At 36.8% G+C, this 21,981-nt stretch overlaps 1 protein-coding gene and 1 long non-coding RNA gene across 3 annotated transcripts in view; one reads left to right on the top strand and one right to left on the bottom strand.

Moving 5' to 3' along the window:
- Window positions 1–21,981, top strand: part of LOC138805850 (uncharacterized) — a 68,308-nt gene that overhangs the window by 7,808 nt on the left and 38,519 nt on the right. The window lies entirely within an intron of this gene.
- The window catches only part of Lrrc69 (leucine rich repeat containing 69), a 73,148-nt gene continuing 66,488 nt past the window's right edge, over window positions 15,322–21,981 (bottom strand). For both annotated transcript variants that reach the window (XM_069991039.1, XM_069991041.1), the window contains one exon: window positions 15,322–15,594. In XM_069991039.1, the coding sequence (XP_069847140.1) occupies window positions 15,490–15,594 (105 nt within the window). In that variant the 3' untranslated portion in view covers window positions 15,322–15,489. The remainder of the gene's footprint in view (window positions 15,595–21,981) is intronic.

Genomic DNA, 21,981 nt, shown 5'->3' with positions numbered 1-21,981 from the left:
TATTAGGATAAACAGGGCAAAAGGCAGAGCACTAGCAGTCTGACAAACATGTAGATACCATTTATTTGTGAAAACATTACTTCATTTATTCTGGTTATTAAATGATTAAAATACTATTTTAAGATAGGAAAATTTGGAAAATGTAGAAAACCACCATAAAAGGAAAGTATGTTCCATATATATATACATATAACAACACGGTTAACTTATGTAAGCATTGATTAGATTGTCCAGCTTTTTCTATGTTTGTCTTTACATACTTAAGACATTATTATACAGGTAATTTTATTCACTGAGCACTATGTCAAAAGAAATTGTTATGTCACAGAAAACCTTAGAGAACACAGAGTTTAAGTACTATATCATATTCCTTCACAAAAAATATCATAATATATATTTTTTTCCAATGACTAGATACTTAGATTGCTCCCAATAATATATTATTGCTGAAAACACTATGAAAAAGTCGTGGTATAATCTTATCTAGATTTCTAATAATATGTTTAGGTAAACTCCTATGATCCCAATGTCAAAGAACCATTTTTATTGGTGGATATTTTTCCCAAGATCCAATGAGGGTTTTGGATCAATATCTCATGTAAGCCCAGATATACAATGAACTCATCTTCTGAGTTATCTCACTCTTTTATGTCCTGTGTAGATTTCCACAGTACTTCATCATCATGATCTAGTTGTCTCCAGCAACTGTTCAATAAAAATTTACAGTTTCTGTGGTTAGACCTTCCTGATACTTTGAATCAATGAAATACACTCTTGTGCTTATTTTGATTTCCATTTCACAGCTGACAACACATTTCAAATATGAGTTGCTCCCAATGTTTTGTTCCACAACAAACACAGGAATAATATTCTGAATTTCCCTGTATTCAAGTATCTTTGTTTCCAGAAGCCAAATTAGGTGGCTAAGTAAAACTAAAACAGAGGGTGATAGAAAAAGGAAAAGTGAATACATTGGGGGTTTATTATTTATCCAAGTGTAGAAAAGCCTCCTAACAATTTAGTTTGTTCAACATATTTTAAAGGAATTTTTAGGTTTTCTACAAAATATATCTTTTATGTCAACAAGTACCAGGTTGACAGCACCAGAGTTTTCATTCTCTCCCGTAATTACTGGCCCAACCGACATTTACAAGTTTCAAGGTTTAAAATTTACATTGACTGTATTGATATTTAGTATTGAATTTATTATATATTACTGGGGGTAAAAAAATAGAACAGGTAAAGCAACTCCTAAGGAATATTTTACTTATACCAAGAGGAATATGAACAGAAATATAGTTGAATTGTTATGCTAGAGCCAGACAACCAACTAGCACATTGGCAAGCAAAGCTAAAACTTTGTGCCAACTTTTCAAGGTCTTTAAGAGGAGGACTTTGATAAGTGGGCACCAAGAACAATGCTTGGCCTATGAGGAAAGCACTGATAAATATTAGCTGTTAGCTCACATGAATTTCTTTCATTGGTTACTAAGATTATTTGGATCTCATTGTTTGAGTCCCTTGAATTTTGAATTAGGTCTTTAATATGCCTTCCTACATTAAAAGTATATTCATGGAAAGGTACCATTTATGTCTCATGTCACATCATTGCTTAATTGCAATGAAATATTTTCTTCTTGTCTTGGGATAGAAATTTTATCTAGTTTGTAATTTTCCACAAACTTCTCCACTTGCTCAATCTAGAATTTAATAACAAGTTCTATGTTCTATGCTCTATGTTCATTTGTGTTAATCCATGAGTTCATTCTTCAGCTAAAATGCTGAAATATGTGAAGGCAAGAAGAATTCTGAAGCTGTGCATCACCTTTAATAAGAAAATTTGCATAAACCTATTAGTCATATCTGCTATTTGCAATACTGGGAATGAGCAAAAACAAAGTGCAAGTTACTATTACTGTTATAAGAGATTTCACTCTAAGGCAATTCCTTATGAAATTTCCCTGACTATCATATTCTCTCATATTTTCATCTAAAAATCACTTCTAATGAATTGACTGTGGGTCTGAATCCAATCTGCATAAACAAGGCCTCATGGCATTTGGAAACTAAAATCGGTGCCAAAATAAGAAGTAATAAATGTATTCAATGATCTACGGTTCTTAAACCTATCAATTCCATCAGTTGTCTGGACAGAATTTCTAAGGGCTATCTATAAACTTGAAGTTAAATGAAAATCTCCATCTAATTAAATATGTAGTCACCAAAGTCTCCTATCCTATGAACATTCTTACTATTTGAAGTTATTCCTCCAACAAGTTACTTTAAAAAATTATGCATGACTATTCAGGAGGCTGAGATCTGAGGATCAAGATTCAAAGCCAGGCCAGGCAAATAAAAATAAAAACCATGAGACTCCATTATCTGTTCATCAGCAAAAAGCCAAACTGGAGGTGGGATTCAAGAAGTACAAATTGTGAAAAAAAAAAAAAAGATCTATGTTCAGGAGCTCAATGTCCAAAATTTAATTCGCTCATACAACAAAGCAAAGTGGTCAGTGTTTTCTAATACATCTCCATTAATTATCAAGACTCATGAAAGGATGTGAAGGGTAAACAAAGGAGGAGGCTACAATGCTTGATAAGAAATGTACTCATTATCTTGCCCATGTAATTGTAACCCCTCTGTACAGTATGTTCACAATAAAAAAATAAAAATAAAAAAATTTAAAAAAGACTCATGAAAGTCCCAAGAATGAGAGGATATTTAACATAACTATGATTTCCATGAGTTGTTAAAACTAAACACCACATGCTTTAAAAGAGTTAAAAGTCTGTAATTCCTTGCTGGAATTAGTCTTTGAGATTTGGAATAAGACATATTAGATGAATGATCTTCACATCCTAGTCCACACTTTGAGGGGACAATGCTCCCCAAACTGAATGTAGTTATGAGTGGCTGAATCATAGTCATGGAGCACACCAACTCTGAACTTGATGGCCCTTATTGGCATCAAATAGGAAAAGAATTTTCATAGCCTACCTCCAGTCACAGGGACATGGTCAACTCCCAGATAAGGGCTGTTTTATATTTTTAATTTATTTGTTTTTATTGTCTTTAAGGTGTTGTACAAGGGAAGTGTCATTTAATGCTTCTTGATCTGTTGTCCCCTTCAATCTCATCTCCCTATGTCCCACCTCTTCCCTTACATTTCTTAATTGTTATGGTATATACAATGGATTCTTGTCTGTGTACTCCTCCCTTCTCCCTGCTTTATTGTCTAACCATCTCCCCTGGGCCCCAACACCGCCCCACACTGTCCCTCCAGCCCCAACCTCCCCCAACCACCCCCCAAACCACGCAAGTATCCATTTCTGGTGCTTTTTTGTTGTTGTTTTAACCAACTTTTTCACAAGGTATAACAATGCAGAGTCCTAGCAAAAGAGTAGGCTTTTTTATTCTTGCCATTCCAGAGTAATCATTAATTAAATAGACTGTGATAGAATCTTACATTCCTTTGAAGATTTGGCTTTCTTTTTATATTGATAACAGAATCCTATTGAAAATCAAAAGAAAAAGATCTGGTCAAGAATAGCAGTTGAGTCACATAAATTATGTTGCTGTTTTGGGGAGGATTTTTTCCTTTCATTTTTTTTGGGGGGAACAGGGGCGGGGGGATGGTCCGTCGTGGGCTTGAACAGGGCCTGGGCACTGTCCCTGAGCTTTTACGCTCAAGGCTAGTGCCACTTTGAGCCACAGCTCCACTTCCACTTTTTCAATTAATTTTATTTATTTTTTTGTTGATTTGGAACCAAGGAATCAAACCCAGGGCCTCATGCATTCTAGGTAAGCACTTACCCCTAAGGCACATTCCTAGCCCCTGAGTCACATAAATTATAACTATAAAATATTTTGAACTAAAGAGTGTTTTCATGTGGTTTAATTTGTAGGAACACTGTTATAATGACTGAGATTGGAAATCTTGGAATCTGTCACAATAAAGTGATAGTTAAGCCACGGAAATAATACTAGGAGAATGAAAGAAGGGATTAGAGATGGAACACCATCAAATAGGAATTAAAAAGTAGACAAGTACTTAGTAAACATGGAATTTAGCAATTAGAAAGTTGCTGAGTGACTGAGAGAGAGGAGCTTTATTATGGTAATAGATGGAGAAAGCAGACTGTGGTCAGCTGCAGAGCAAGTGAAGGGTAAGAAATCAGAGGTCACAACTTGCTCATGTAACTGTAACCCCTCTGTATAGTATCTTTCCAATAAAAAATATATATTAAGAACGAAAAGAAAAGAAAAGAAAACGAAATCTACTCTTTCAAGAAGTATAACCAATTAGAAAGCACAGGATACTGGAGGGCTTTTTTTTTTTTTGGGGGGTCCAGTCATGGGGCCTGAACTCTGGGCCTGGGCGCTGTCCCTCAGCTCTTCAGCTCAAGGCCAACGCTCTACCACTTGAGCCACAGCCCCACTTCCGGCTTCTTTCTTTTTGCTTATGTGGTGCTAAGAAATCGAACCCAGGGCCTCAGGCATGCAAGGCAAGCGCTCTACCACTGAGCCACCTTCCCAGTCCTTAGAGGGCTTTTAAGGTAGAAATTGTAAATGTGAAAAGGGCCTGGTAGAGAGAAAAATAAATAGAACAAGGCAAGCCTAGTGCCACCAACTGACACAAATCTGGAAAGAGGTAAGAAGCAAAAGTAAAAAGGGCAGAATTGCACCAGTGTCCTTTAAATGGTCAAATACCCATTCTTCAGACAGAAATTGAAGGGGAAGCAGAAAGAAGAGTCTGAGATAGAGGAAAGAAATTAGCTGAGTTTTATTCAACTTCTCCTAAGTTAATTGAGTAATAGTTCATGTAGTATTACCAGAGTAAGCAAATAAGAATAGAGGTTACAAAAAAAAAAAAAAGAAAAGAATAGAGGTTACTTAGTCAATTAAATTTTAGATGCATACAGAAGAGTGATTTTGGTATGAGAATGTCTCATGCTGTTTTTTTGGAATGTACTTATACAAAAGACAAATGCATTGCTTGTTTGTCTGAAATTCAATTTTATATGGAATATTTGATTTTTAAAAATAATTTCTCTGAGCCGGGCACCAGTGGCTTAGGCCTGTAATCCTATCTACTCAGGGCCTGTAATCCTAGCTACTCAGGAGGCTGAGATCTGAAGATGGCAGTTCAAAGCCAGCCTGGGGAAGGAAAGTCTGTGAGACTCTAATCAACAATGAGTTGTACAAGACACTATGTCAAAATATGAACTTTACAACTTTGGTGGAGGAGGGAGATGGTTGAGGAGAAATGTAGTCCTGGAGATGAGAGGGCAGGGCAGGGATGGTAGGGGAAAAACAAAGGAGGAGGCTACAATGCTTGATAAGAAATGTACTCATTACCCTGCTCATGTAATTGTAACCCCTCTATATGATACTTTCATAATAAAAAACTTATTTAAAACAACAACAACAACAACAACCAGAAATTCAGAAGTGGCCCTGTGGCTCAAGTGGTAGAGTGCTTACCTTGAGCTGAAGAGCTGAGGGACAGCACCCAGGCCCAGAGTTCAGGCTCTACAACCGACAAAAAAAAAAAAATCATTTCTCTGAAATACAAATTTAAATGTTCTTTTTGTGTATTTTGGCATGGTGACCTAGATCTGAAATATTATTCCAGAACCCAGGTCCTGGCCCTCCCACCAGCCAGTAGCTTGTTGTATAAACAAGGGACCCTATCTGTGGGAAAAACAGTACCCTCAAGAGGGTTGAATTCTAATTCTGCCCCTTCCTGACTTTATAATTTTCAGTTAATTTGGCCCACCAAAAGTATGAAATAAAATAACTTTGTTACAGAGTCAGCAGTTGACAAACACTAGATATTGATGGGGGCGGGGGGCGGGGGAGGGATGTAAATAAATGGCTAGAGACAATGTGGTAGGTTTATTCTCTTGTCTCATTATAACAGAACTATTTGTAAGTTGTTGGTCATCAGTATTATTAGTTTGATTCCAGAAAATCAAATGTTCACCTTTAAACGTAAACAACACATTTATAACAAATATAGACCACAGTGCTTCTTCCTGTGTAACTTTTCACCCTCCTGATGGTGCTTTCCTACAGGAACTCTTGAAGCAACAGTGTCACCTAGTGGTCATCAAGACAATCATGAACAGTTAAGCTCTAGACAGAGCTGTTCAGGCTTTCTCTGCACAGAACCAAATAAACCAAGTATAGGTGAAGTGACAAATATGGACTCTACTTCAATGATGAATATTGATAGGGAATTGTTTCTGAGACGTATTCATCAATTCATTTTATTTTGTGTCATTAAAATGGTGCATATTCCACCAACCCAAAGGCATAGTACCTACCTTCACTCAACAGTCTTGCTTTGTTAAACTTCTTCCTGCTACCCAGGAGATTTCCATTAAAAAAAATTACCCACATGGAATTTGAATTTTTCATAGATTCTCCTAACTCTATTATTCCCTGAAAATTTATGGAACAAGGGATAAGAGGAACTAGAAATATGAAGCTTGAAGGTTTTCTCAATTACCAGTTTCAAATTTATTTCCCCCTTCCCCCCAACCCCCGACCCCCAGCTTCTATTTAGGTTAGAAGTCTCTATTTTCTTTCACATGCAGTCAGAATGCTATATGATTTTCTTTGGGAGAAGAATAATAATTCAAACACAAAGTAAAATATAAACATTGTTATAAATTTGGTTTCTGCATTAATTGGGGGAAAAGTGCCTGCTCTTAGATATATTACTGTAGCTTCTGAGAACCTTTCAAAAACCAGGAAACAGGATTTATAGCTTATAAGATTAAGCATATAAATAAAAATTTTGAAAAAAATGAATGAACAAGGCAGTTTTGGTTCCCTTCCTGAAATATCAAGAGAAATTATATTAAGAATCACAAGTCGCCTCTGAGGGAGGTTTGATTTTTTAGACTTATTTAAATTTCTTTCTTATATCATGGAAGTCAGTCCCATGGTGCAGTGGTCAACATATGGTTTAACTGAACGAGCTTGGCATTAAAAGTGTTAATATATCAACTCAGATATGACTTGAGGGCATTAATCAATGACTGTTAGAAGTATTTCCTGAGTTTGTTTGTTCAATATACCACAAGTTTGGAAGTAGGACTATTTTTAAAAAGCAATAATTTTAGATATATAATTTTAATTCCAGGCAATAATTCTAATTACCAGGTATTTCTGTGGCCTCAGAACGTTCTTCGATCCCCACCCCCTCCCCCAACTCCTCTTCACGTGAATCTTTCACAAGATTTTAAAGTTATACTGTTTCACAATGCTCCTAGACTGATGGGAGTTTGGATTTTCTTTTCCTCCTGCTAAAAATGAATGCAGCTATAAACGTGGATTATTTATTACAAAAAACAGGCCCAAGTTTCTGAAGTCAGTCATAAGCATAAGTGGGAAATACATCTCCTGTAATATTTCTTTCCAATGCATCTAGTTCTCTTTTTCTCTATTTTTATTAATTTTTATTTTCATTTTCAATCCAACTTGGAACTTACTAAGGGATCCAGAATGGCCTCCAACTAAGAGTCCTTCCTAGGTCTCCACTATGCTGATATTACAGGCATGTGTATCCACACTCAGCTTCTCTTTCTTATTGATGTTTAGTTTTAGGGCTCTGAGGACTCAGCTTTTTGTGAGTAGAGATAGACAGTTCAGATGTCATTCTGACCTTCAGAAGTCTCAGGCTTGGTAATGAAGCCAGAGCACTTAATCCCCTCAGGAGCTCAAACTGTTGCACATCTGGGAAACTAGATCCTATATCCATGTCATACATGTTTTCAAGACATCAGTGACCCTGTGACAAGAGAAGCTAAGTTTGAAATAAGAGGAGAATACTGCATCTCTTCTTACTCTGCACTCTGTAGCTCATTTATGAGTGACATGAGGAAAACAACAGTACCTTGTTCTCTCTGAATGGACTTCTGAGCTGAATATGTTTGAGGCAACACAATGACTGCCTAGCAATGGCAGCAAGTCTATCCATGGAACAGGGAAATTGTTTTCAAGCACTATCCTTTTCCACCTGAAAGAAAAGACAGTTCTCCTTCAAGTCTGTCTATTTCATTTAAGAGCATCAAATACTTAACATTTAATTCTCTAATTCCATCATGTGACCTGAAATGAACAACATATTTTATGAAGCCCAAACGGTAAAAGTGAATGCCCTTCACTGCCAGGTTTCTCAGGAACATTTTTATATATTTGCATATATTCAACAACTATGAACATCTATATGAGCATATATATGTGAACATTTATAAATATGAACACATATATTATTACTTTAGTAATTGCTTAATGATAAGAAAATACTATTCTAAAAATTATCTAACCCCAAAAACCAATTAATGATGCTTTTGAGGGACTTACCCTAAAAAATAATAGTTTGACACTGACCAAAAATTAATTTAGAACTATTTAATTAATTTAGAGCTAATGAGCTCTAAAATAAATTCCTCACCAGAACTATGAGTGATACTGGTCACTTTTTGTAGAGGAAGAAAAGAATAGATACCAAATTTTCAGAAAACAGAATATTAATTAAAAAGAAATTAAATTAATTAGAAGAAAATGAATACACAATTTTCAGCAAACAAATATCAACTCCATTTTAATTACTATTCTAGTCTCCTACTTATGCCATCTAATCTAGTTTGAATTAAATGTTTCTGAAAACTTGAACTGAGAATATCATCCTTAAAAATGTAAAGGAGCTAGGTACCAGTGGCTCACAAGTGTAATTCTAGCTACTCTGGAGGCAGAGATCGAGAGTTGAGGTTCAAAGTCAGACAGTTCAGGAAAGTCCATGAGACTCTCATCTCCAATTAACTATCATAAAAGCCAAAAGTGGAGCTGTGGCTTGAGTGGTGGAGCACTAACCTTGAGCACAAAAGCCCAGTGACCTCTTACAGGCCCTGAATTCATGCCCTAGGACTGGCACACACATACACAAAGAATGTGAAGAAAGCTAAGAAATAAAAGAGAAAAGGCCAGCTTTGTACCATATACTTGCCATCTTAGCAACTTGGAAGGTAAAGATGGGAGGATCTTGGTTCCAGGCTGGCCCTAGCAAAATTATAAGACCTTCTCTGAAAAACAAATTAAACAAGCTAAGCCAAATGACTGAGAGTGTGGCTCAAGAAGTAGAGCTCTTGCCTCGCAAGCACAAGGCCCCAAGTTCAATCCCTAGTATTGCCAAATGAAAAGAAAAGAGAAATCATAATAAGCTTGAGAAAGAAAAGACGAAGGACAGAGGGAGGAGAGGGCAAGCTGTTTTCTAAAGGACTAGAAGACAGAACAGTGAAGTGTCTCAAGAGTAGCACTTGTGTAGCACTTAGAAAATTAGAGAGAGAAGCAGACTTCCTGCTCCCTGAGGAATCTCTGAGTGAGACACTGGCGCATTTGGATTAAGTCACATTGAATGAAAACAGGGAGCTGAGGGTTTTTCATTTTGTCATTGGTATGCTGTATAATTTTTGGATAAATTGCTTTACCTATTCAGGTTTCTGGAACATATCAAACTGAAAAGTGGGCTGACCAGATTCCAAGCTGCTCTCCCACATATCCTAAAACAACACAAGTACTGTCCTCTCAGAGGCCAACTTCCTCACTCCTTTTCCTGCATGTTTTCTCTCCTCCTCTTCTGGTCTATCCTGTTATTATACTATTGCAAGGAACAGCCTGACAAGTCTTAAACAGGCTGAAATACATTACCCTCTGAGAGTATCTTCTATATCAGGTTCCACAATGATACCAACTTTCAGAAACTGCATAGTCTCTTGAAATCACAAGCCTACAAGACGCCTCAGAAAACTACCTCAGTCAATCTTTAGTATCTCCCTTAGGGTAAAAATCAGTACTTTGTTTAGATTGACGTTTCACATAGATGTATTGGAATCCTGTTAGGCACAGACAGTACCTGATTCTTCTATACAGTATTGACAACCCTGTGGATCTTCTTCCAACAAACAATAGCAAACTAAAGTAGGCCAATTTGGGACTTCTGACTTTTGTTTGTCATCTCTTCATCATGCATTGGCCTTCCAATTTCCAAATCAAACCATTTAGATTTTCTTAGATGCATCTAAATTTTAGAAAGACATGTTGGGTTCAAATTACTGGTTATAGGACATGTACACTGGAAAATTCATTGGTACTAAGCAATGGGAATATCTGTAATATTGCAAGCCACATAATACAGTGGAAAAGAGCTTTTCTAACAATAAATCATCTCTTTCACAACAAGTGAACTTGGAACTAAGTAATGAAATACTCAGCATGTGTTTCATAACAGATTCAGTGTCTCTAAATATCTTTTTAAGAACTTAATGGATCAGAACTCCAGTTCATAATGCAGACCATCAGGTGAAGGGAAACACAGGTAACATATTGTGAACATTGTTTTTGTTAGAATTCAACAACCCTGGTAAATGTCTACACTGAAACTACTTAGTTCCATATTTTTATTGGAAAGATGGTACTTTATTCCTTGCCCATTATCTATAAAACATATTAACTGTATTTTTAAATGCATTTAGAAAAAGACAAATTAACTTCAGATGAGTTTTGTTTTTCTTAAGAGGCAAATTCTGTTTCTCAAGAAAGTGCTCAGCCTGGAAAGCTTGGATGATTGTTGCAGTGTATACTAATAAAATTACACAACAAAATTGATGAAGCTTACATGTATTTAGCTTTCTGAAAGATGAGGCAGAGTCCCACTACTATGACTGTATACTTATTTAGAGAATGCTGTACTAGTGGATGCTTTTCTGACCTCCAGTTCCTGCCTTGCTGTGGACAAGAATCAAAACAAGGAAGAAAGGCAACATATTCACTCCCACAGGCATGAACACCATTTCCTTATGGTTCCATCAACTTGCTCTTGCCTGTGAATCAGGAACCCAACAGGCAGCTACCAGCTCAGCCATTTTCTTTACCATTTTAATATTGAAAATAATGTAACCTAAGCCATGTATTGTAACATCATGATTCAAAGTGACAGCCTTAATCCTTTAGAAAAGAAAGGGAAGAAAGAGAGAGGAAGAAGAAGAAGAAGAAGAAGAAGAAGAAGAAGAAGAAGAAGAAGAAGAAGAAGAAGAAGAAGAAGAAGAAGAAGAGGAAGAGGAAGAGGAAGAGGAAGAGGAAGAGGAAGAGGAAGAGGAAGAGGAAGAGGAAGAGGAAGAAGAAGAAGAAGAAGAAGAAGAAGAAGAAGAAGAAGAAGAAGAAGAAGAAGAATCAGCAGCAGCAGCATGAAAACTAAACAAAAACAAGCACTTTGTAGCAGACCTAGATTAGCCTTATGAAGTGGTCTCCTGTAGACAGTGCTCCCTCTGACTTTTAAACAATCTCCTCTTGTGTCTCTGGCCTTTTTACCCATTAACAAAGCCATCAATGATAGATGAGACAGCATCTGTCTACTATCTGAGTCAGTAGAGTGCAAAGAAGAATTTGATTTTTCCTTGTTAAAGTCCGATCTTTGGCTAGCCTGAAAGAAGAATTGGGATCATGGGAGAATGTCTTTTTATTTCTTTGTAAACATAGTCATAAGATGACAAAAGGAAAATGGCTATAAAAAACTTGTACAGTTACAAAATGGAATAGTATTCAATAATTTAAAAAAACATATTTGAAGCCAGGCACCTGTGGCTCACATATGTAATCCTAGCTACTCAGGAGGCTGAGATCTAATGATTGCAGTTCAAAGCCAACCCCGGTTGGGAAAGTCCGTGGGACACTTAATGCCACTAAACTACTCAGAAAAATCCAGAAGCAGCACTATGGATCAAGTGGTAGAGCACTAACCTTGAACCAAAGAAGCGCAGGGACAGTGTCTAGACCCAGAGTTCAAGCCCCAGAACTGTCAAAACAAAACAATAATAGAAAAGATATTTGAGCCAGGCATCAGTGGCTCACGTCTGTAAACCTAGCTACTCAGGAGGCTGAGATATAAGAATCCTGATTCGAAGCCAGCCTGGGAAGGAAAGCCCATGAGAGTTTTTTCTCTAATTAACTACCATAAAGCTGGAAGTGGAGCTGTGGGTCAAGTGGTAGAAGGCTAGTCTTGAGCAAAAAAGCTGAGAGATAGCACTCAGACCCTGAGTTCAAACCCAAGTCCTGAGTTCAAGCCCTGAGTGCAAGCCCCAGGACTGCATTAAAAAGAAAAAGGAAAGGAAAAAAAAGAACATATGGTTGCAATTTATGCATTCATGCATTTATTATGAAATAATATGAATGATTAGTTATTATGCCACAACAAAAAGTCTTATAGAAAAGAATATACATTGCATGATTCTTTTGAAAGGAGGTTTTAGAACAGGCAAAATCTCTGGGGAAAAAGTCAGCACAATGGTTGATTTCAAAGGCTAGGGTAGAAATTTACTATAAAGTAGTGCTACTAGATAGACTATAAAATCCTAGATGAATTTGAATTTTTAGTACAAATATGCTCCTTGCATTTTTACTTGAAAAAGCTAGCAATCCATTAGGGAGAGGACAGGAAACATCTTTCCAGGGAGGTGATAATGCTGCACATCTCAATAAGAGTTTGAAAGTGATTTGTTAAAGTCATATAAACAAAACAAGAATTTTTAAAAATATATTGAGCCCCTGTTAGCAATAGGATTACTAAATTGTTTCTATTTAGAAATATACTGATGTTTGAAAGTTGTTTCCATGCACATTAAAGAAGATGGATTGGTAACTCAAGAGAAATGGAAATGTAATAACACTTAAAATATAATTTCAATATAACAATTAACTGATAGTAAAGGTTAATGATAGAAACTCAATGATAAGCACCTGATATAAAACTCTTTCAGCTTTACTGTAGCTTTGAGAAATTTCATGACAAAATACTAGGAAAAACTCCTGTTCAGCCCTACTTTTAGGGAGTTACAAAAGAGGTAATAGACAGTAAACACCATTACTAAATACATCATAGATTGATTGGCATAGAAAATGACAAAACGAGGAATGGAAGGGCAAAGCTTCATGCATGCTGGATAGTACTCTTAAATAGGGTGGCCAGGGACCACTTCCTGAAGAATGAGGAGGATAGAGGAAATAGCATTCCAATCTGAAGAAAGATGATGCAGGAAGAGAAACTGAAAGATTGTATCCCATGAATATGTATAATCATGTGTCAGCTCAAAATCAAAATAAAAAGGGAGAGTGAGCATGGCAAGTCTTTAGCAGAGAAAAGCTTGATCCAGCTAGTCTTCAGGTAATTCATGTCTGGGTCATGGTACATGGAACAATTAGGGGCCAGAGACCCCTGTCCATTCCTAGACAATGCTTTTCCTCTGGGAAGTATCTATATTATTTGTGAGATAGGTAACTATAAACATAAAATGTAAATATTTCTGTGGAATATGGGTAACAATTTCTTTTGAAAGTCAGTATTCCCTGATGGGAATACTTTAATTGGCCCATTTTAAACATTGTAAATGTATCTTTATGTCCTTTGTATAAATGACAAACAACCAGCCATGTGTACATCCATGTCAGTGGCTGGAGTTCTATTTTACTGGGACAGCAACAGCTATAAGCCACCTTTATCCCTCAGATAAGTTCTCAATTTTCCCCTCCCCCAAACTTACTTATGGGGAGAAAAGGTAATGATTTCCTATAAGGTGGCCCCTTTTGATTCAAGCCACTGCTTCAAACCATCTACTATGATCTAGGCTTACTACTAACCTTCATCTTGAGTCTGTCATGGGGCTCACCAGCCTATCTCTCTTCTTGAGACCCACACAGTCTTGCCTTTGAATATGTCAGATAGCTCATACTGGATACTCAACTGACATGATCTGATGATACTAAAAAGCCATTACTTTCTTCTGCTAAAGTGCTTTAGTAAACACCCAAGCTCATGCACATAAACCATCTTCACTCTCTGCAGCCCTGCCTAGAAATAGGTGTGCGCCATGGACTTTCTTCACCCTGAACAACTTCTCTGGCCCTTCAGGGCCCCCACTCTACACTGGGTAAGAACCATTTTGAGGTGTCTTCATTACTCCCTGTGTGCCGTGGAAAGGTTCAAGAGAGAATTCAATTAAAGGGGTAGGAAATAGGAATGAGCCTAAAGAGTATAATTTCAAGGGGGCAAAGCAGTGGGGTCCAGTCCAGCAAGGCTTAACCCTTCTGAGGTATTGGTGAATTGGGGCGGGGGGTGGAAGGGGAGTCACCGATGACCACTGAGAGGCCAGTGATTGTGGACTGGTGAAACAGAACCAAGGCTACAGGACCTTGAGATGTGAAGAAACCAAGGGTAAAAAGGTGAAACAGTGAAGATCATCCCTCACATCTCATGAGCTTCAAGAACTACCCAACTTATTTGTTGAATAAACAAGTGTACTGATGGGTGAATGGAGCTGAGATTATGGGATTCAAATGGTACACAAAATATTTTTAATAGAATAGGTTGTCTGAAAATATTTCTCTAGTCAAAACCAGTTTACTGAGCATTTTCCCATCATAAACATAGTGTATTTCTATAACTCATTTTCAGTGCATGCTTATGTTTTTGATGTGCACTCTGATTTAGGTGCATTCTTGGTTAATGGAGCCTTAAAGTTACCTTGGGATAACTTTCTCTGTGTGAGTGGCACTTGACCCTAGTGCTTGGGACAGAGTTTCTGCTGTGTTCCATTGATGGAGCTTCCCAGTTGTGGCAGCAGCAACTCTAATACATAAAGGAATATGTCCTGAATTGAGTTCATAAAGGCCTAGCTAGAAAATAACATCATGATGAAAGGAGAGACTCTGTTTCCCACAAGGACCACCAAAGACTTATATGAAGAAATACGTTTCCAATAGAATTAAAATATAAAATTAGGATTAAATGCCTGGCTTTTCCAAACACACAGCAAACTAGAATAAACTGTGGTTTGCAAACTAGGGCACATAAGTCACTCAGAGCATTTGTTGAAGCAGCGATCCCTGGCCCAGGCTCCAAGAGTTTCTGATTCAATTGTTTTAGGTGAGGCCTGATTAACTGCATTTCTAACAAGTTCTCAAATGATGCAGATAGTGCTGGACAAAACCACACGTTCAAATCCACTAATGTATGCAAAATGTACGATACATTTTCATAATTTCTTTCTCTTTTTTATTGTTCCTCAAAGCAAAGGAACCACATTAAAATCATGAAAGGTAGTAAGTTATCAACTAAAATTAGATTATTTCAATTGTAATAACTCACCAAACAAACTTTTTCCCAATTAAAGTCTCAATATTTTCTTGAAAAGGAAGACTGAAACTATAAATTGACAGAAAGAAAATAACATGATGCATGGATCTTCATTTGCCTTTTATTTTTAGCCAATTTTTCAAGCCTAAATAGGTAGAATTTTAGTGCTTAAAAAGAGATCTTTGACATGGAATGATTTGTCTTCATTTGTTTAATGGATTCATGAAAATATCAGTAGTAGGCATGTGTTGACTGGGAACAGCAGACAGTTCAGTCCAGTGAAATTCTGTTTAAGCAATTCCGAAGATGTTAGGGCCACGCTCACAAAAACATTTCTGAGAACAGAGTAATACTTGAAGAGGTATCAGCTTCAGATTTTTGCTGATCTTCCAGGCCTATAAAGTAAAGATGAAAAATTAAACTAAGGCAGTACCCAATAAATATTTTTAAATAAAATATACATTGAATTCCTCCAATGTTTCACAACATTGATTTCTAAAGGACACACTATTTTATTTATGCTTGATTTGTTCTTTTCCCATATATAAACACACTTAACTAGCTAAGAAAAGCATACCCAATACAAAACAAAATCTAAATAATAAAGGTTATATGTGTTTTTATGTAAACATTAGTGTATAGTCTAAATTCAGTGAGTTGGGGTAGAGGTGAAAAATGACATAGATTCAACATGAACTTGATTCCTGTTGAGTTTGACAGAAGTGTTAAAGCCGAAAAATATTTATCAAATAGTATTTTGATTTTCAGATACTGATCCCATTCCCTGTGAGAATTCATCTTCTAAATATTCTTTACTTATAATCTGAAAATTTCATGATGATAGTTACTGGCTGGGTCTCCATCAATTTCTTCAATAACTTTTTGCACTTCATATGTTTCTGTTTTTACAGCTTTGGGAACAAAATAGGTAGCCAAAAGTGGGGGGAGGGAGGGAGGAAGAGAGACAGACAGACAGACAGACAGACAGACAGACAGACAGACAGACAACAGGGAAACAGAGAAGCAAATAAACAAATGAAGCAAGGAAGGAATTAAGGAAGAGAGGAGAGGAATTAAGGAAGAGAGGAGAGGAATTAAGGAAGGAATGAAGGAAGGAACAAGGAAAGATAGAAGGATAGAAGCAAGAGGAAAGAGAAAGAAATAAAGGAAGGAAGGAGGGAGGGAGGGAGGGAAGAGAAGGGAAGAAAAAGAGGGACAGAGGAAGGAGAGAAAGAAATTCCAATTTTAAAAGAAAGTTACAGAGGCTGGGAAGGTGGCTCCATGGTAGAGTGCTTGCCTGGCATGCATAAGGCCCTAGATTCGATTCCTCAGCACCACATAAGCGGAAAAAGCTGGAAGTAGTACTGTGGCTCAAGTGGTAGAGCACTAACCTTGAACTAAAGAGCTGAGGGATAGTGCCCAGGTCCAGAGTTCAGGCCCCATGACCAACAAAAACTAAACGATACAACCTTGTACTTACCATTTCTGTGCTTTATAATCAATTTCTGTCTTAGTAAGACAACCCAAAAGAAAGACACATGAATAGACATAAAGTAGTTAATAATAGTATTTTGTTTTAACCATAAAACTATTTGACCATCATCATCACAAGCCACACTGAGAGATTTGATTACTGTGCTATTCACTAATCCACAAAAGAATTCTGAGATTGCCTTTAGTTGTTTGAACAAAACATATGAGCAGTTATTAAGCCATCCAAGATATGATGCTGTATCCGTGGAGAATTGAAATAACAGGTCATGTCATCTTGTTTATGGTTAGTGTGATACTAACCATAAGATATTCTGGATGAGAGTAAATAGGCACAGTATCTAAAAACCTGGCATCTTCCTGCAAAGACAGCTGATTCATCATCAGTAGGCAGTCACTGGACTCCCTGGTGAGTATTTGTTTTGCCACACTGCCAGCCCCCAAGCCCACTTTTCCTTTGAAAATCTTCTCTTCCTCCAATCCCAAAAAAATATATTGAAGACTGAAAGAACCAATGATCCCAACTCCTGGGGCCAAGATATGACCACAAAATTCAATGCTAAGCAGTGATCCATCTGTGACAACCATGATCAGTTTGGAGAAAGAACACAAGCCATAGCACCAAGGAGCATCAACCTCAGACTGCTACTGGAAGAGAGAGAAGCTCCTATCCTTCTATATGGCACAATGAGAGAGTTCTTACCTGGAAACAAGGAAGGAAGGAACAATAAATAGAAAGACATATATTCATAATGATAGACTTGGGAATCTGATCTAGTCATACCTATATATTCAGCCAGACCCTTTCCCAGACTTCTAATATTTTTCACATCAGGGTATCCACTTGGTTTCTTAGTTTCCAACCAAGAGTTCTGACAAATTATAAGTAACTTGAAATCAGCAAAAGTGCCAAGAATACAGAAATATAGAGCAAGTAACTCCTGCCATGAAAAAAATCTTTTTTTTGTTTTTCTAGTAAGTTTTTTATTGTACCCCTGTGTATAGTTACATGAGCAAGGTCATGAGTACATTTCTAATCAAGCATTGTTGCCTCCTCCTTTGTTTTTCCCCTACCATCCCTTCCCTCCCACCTCCTCAACTACTCCTCTCCCCCACCCTAAATTGTAAAATTCATTTCTCAACATAGTGTCTTGCACATCTCAATGTTGCAATGAGTCAGCCTATATCCCATTTAAACATTTTGTTTTTTCCCTTCCCCTCCCCAAATTATACCAGCATCAAATACAGTGAAGACAGGGGTTGTACCATGGGGAAGGGACATATAAAGCAACAAAAAATAAATCACATGGTACCTTATAAATATGTTAGAAACAATAGCAAGAAAGAAAAAAACACTTGTGTCCCTATCTTGGGGTTCATTTTGTTTAACATCAACTTATCTGACCTTTTCTGCTTGACTCAGACATATACTAGATATTGCAAATAAGGGAAACCATGGGACCTATGTTTCTTTGGGCCTGGCTTACTTTACTTAATATAATTTTTTCCAAGTCTTTCCATTTCCTAACAAATGGGGTAATGTCATTCTTTCTGATGGAGGCATAGAATTCCATATATATATACCACATATGAAAAAAATCTTATGGTCTAGATGGAAGGACAATAAACACAAAAAGTCACTAGAAACATTTGCTCAACTCAGTGATAAGTCCTCTGTGAGTAAAGAGAGGGGACATGCTGCTATTCCACAGCATATAAAAGAGGAGCTGAGTTTGGAAGAATTGTTAGATGTCCATAGAGAAAGCAAAAGCACAGTTGAGTAAGGACAAATTTGAGAGCTGAAATTCAAGAATGCGTTTAGAATGCTTGGGAAACAATGCCATGTAAACACTAAATAATTATAAATTGTTCAACCATGGAAATACAATAATAAATATCCTAGTCCAGAAGCAAAAAGAATTCATAGGTTTTTTATAATGAGAGTCCCTTTATGTAAATTATCTTACATCTACTCTAGGTAAGATAATATTTACTCCTCAACAAATCAAGCATTGAAATTGTGTGTGAAGAACTAATGACATAAATAAAAACCAAATGGAGTCTTTTCCCTTTCCAGATAGTAGATAATTCTCTTTTCTGAACACTACTTCTGGTCTATTTCTGCAATACCTCTCAGCAAGAACCAAAGGACTATTGAGAATAAACCAAGCCACATCCGTTCTACCCATTCAGTTTAAGAAAATAGAGCCATGAACCAAGAGGAGGAGGTTAAAGAAAGGCATGGACAGAAATCAGGGAAGCAAGTGGGATCATGCTGTTCTATATACTTTGTCCAAATTTCTTCATGAGATGAAAAGTTGGTAATAGAAAGTATTGAAAGCATTTTCTGTTTCCACTGTGGTTTTTGCCTTTTCCCTCGTGCCATTAAGAAATTGCATGGGCAGAGTTTGGATTGGCTCTTGTCACAAATGGGAATGTGGTTCCTGTGTCCCTCTCTTTCCTTTTTGGGGGGAAATTATTGTGTAGTTAATTTTAATAAAATGAATGTTCTCTTTAGCTTTTGAGTAGTCTGTGTTGCAAAAGGCCACATGAGGTGAATGTGAGATTTTTCTGGTGTTTATCCTCAAACTTAATAAATCATGTTTGTGATCATATATTTTAAAGACCTATGAGTTATTTCCCAGATATTTTACTGAAAACAAATAACTAGACATGGTTCATTAGTAATATACTTTTCCATCATGTTTGCATGAAAAAAAGATATCTCTAATGTGGTAGGCATTGTACAAGTGGTAGAATGCCTTCATAGCATGCACAAAACCTTGAGGTCAAACTCCAGTACCATCAAAAAAGGGAAAAAATTCTAATACCTCACCCCTTTATGTCCACTTGAATTTCTACTTCAGAGACATGTGTGACATACCATGGTAAAACACCCTTGAACTGTTTGCATACACTAAACATAATAAATGACAAGAACGTAGAACAGGCCCTATGGAAAGTAGACTAGTAGGAAGCCATGGAGAATAAAGGAAGGTGAGCATGACCAAAATACTTTACACACGTGTATGAAAATGTAACTGTTGAAATTAGTTTTGGAAAGGGGAAGGTGAGGGGAGTGAAAGTACCAGAGACCAAGGTATATTGTACTCACATAAGGACCTATGAAAATAAAAGCCCCTTGTGCAACTAATTGGTGCTAATTTCAAAATATGGGAAGAAAATATTTAAACAATAAAATTCCCTTCCATTTGTAGTACCATCTTAATTGTTTCCACTGGGAGGACATATATCTATTTGAGAAAAACATGCTACCAGGTGATCGTGACATTCTTTCTTGTCAGGACCTGACTACATAAATCTTGGCTAACAAAATCTCATTATTTTATCAAAGATGGCTACTGCTATGATTACTGTTTACAGAAAGAAATTGAAACAGAGCAAAATACCTGTTTATCAAACCACAGTGAGAAATACTTTCATTTTAAAAAGATATCATTTTACATTTAAAAGTGAAAGTCTATATACATATGTCTAATTTTCATTCTTGGCTATAATGAAATGCATTTTCCTTAAGCAAATAAATACAGCAATAGGAATTATGGTTATTATAAGTAAAAGTAGCCTTTTACTTTCAATTTAAATTATGTCTGCTAAGTTTTTTGTCGTTTGAATAGTAGCATCAAGATATTTTTAAGAATCATTCAAAATGTGGCTTGGTGACAATAACTGCCATATTCTAAATTTTAAAAGTTGAAAATCTTTTTTTTTTTTTTTTTTTTTTTTTGGTCCAGTCGTGGGGCCTGAACTCTGGGCCTGGGCGCTGTCTCTCAGCTCTTCAGCTCAAGGCTAGCGCTCTACCACTTGAGCCACAGCACCACTTCTGGCTTTTTTTTTTCTTTTTGCTTATGTGGTGCTGGGGAATCGAACCCAGGGCCTCATGCATGCAAGGCAAGCGCTCTACCACTGAGCCACCTTCCCAGCCCAAAGTTGAAAATCTTAAATGGGTTTTCTTTCTTGCTATTGTTTCTAACATATTTATAAGATGATTTCTTTGTTGCTTTGTATGTCCCTCCCCCACGGTATAACCCCTGCTTTCACTGTATTTGATGTTGGTATAATTTGTGGAGGGAAAGGGCAAAAACAAATTGTTTAAATAGGAATACAGGTGGACCCATTGCAACAATGAGATGTACAAGACGTTATATCGAAAAACAAACTTTACAACTTTGGCACAGGTTGGGGCAGTGGTGGGGGCAGAGATGGGAAGGGATGGGAAGGGGAAACAAAGGAGGAGGCTACAATGCTTGATAAGAAATGTACTCATTACCTTGCTCATGTGATTGCAACCCCTCTGCCTGGTATTTTCACGAAAGAAATAAAGAAAAAGGAAGGAAGGAAGGAGGGAAGGAAGGAAGAAAGGAAGGAAGGAAGGAAGGAAGGAAGGAAGGAAGGAAGGAAGGAAGGAAGGAAGGAAGGAAGGAAGGAGAGAGAGAGAGAAAGAGAAAGGGAGAGAAAGGAGATAGAGAGAGAAAGAGGGGGAGAAAGAAAAAAAGAAAGAAAAGTTGAAATCTTGAAATATGTACTTATATTTTACAGCATAAAATGAAGTTTGATTGAAATTTAAGTCATATGTGTAGTAGGTGGAAGAAAAAAAGAAGAGTAAGATGATTTTCTGTTTTCTCATTAAAAGGTATAATGGTAAGCAATACAACATCAGCTCCCATGATACCCTTGTACCTTTCAATATGTATGTCACCTCACACGTCAAAAAGTGACTTTACAGGTGTGGTTATGAGATAGGTAGGTTAATCCTAAGTGGGAAGAGAAAATGGAAAACAAGTCCTAGAAGGACTAGATCTAGAATCTGAGAAATTCGTCATATCCAAGTGCTTTTTAGATCTAACTTCCACATGTTAGAGAGAACATGTGCCATTTGTTTCTCTGATCTTGGCTTGCTTCACTTAAGATGATTTGTTCTAGTTCCATCCATTTCCTTGCAAATGACATTATTTTATATTTTTTAATGGCTATGTAAAATTCCATTGTAAAGGTACCACACATCTATGGTGGGGCATCTGAGTTAACAACAGTGAGACCAAAAGAGGATAGTCTTGGGAGAGAATATCAAAGGTGCACTACCCAAGCGCCTCTTCATATATCTATAAAACTATACACATACTGAAATGAACTCCATTATTGGAAACAAATGACTCTTTTCTTAATTTATTTTTTCTTTTGCTGATGAGTCTGTAATTGTTACCTCATATACAGTATATTCATGTGCACATCTGTGGGAGGGTGGGGAGGAGGACACAGAATCTGAGGAA

This window comes from Dipodomys merriami, unplaced genomic scaffold (assembly GCF_024711535.1).
Source record: "Dipodomys merriami isolate MVZ:Mamm:240054 unplaced genomic scaffold, mDipMer1.0.p SCAF_4, whole genome shotgun sequence".
NCBI classification, from domain to species: Eukaryota; Metazoa; Chordata; class Mammalia; order Rodentia; family Heteromyidae; genus Dipodomys; species Dipodomys merriami.
Note: the sequence above shows the minus strand (reverse complement) of the source record. Positions and strands in the feature narration are given on the sequence as shown.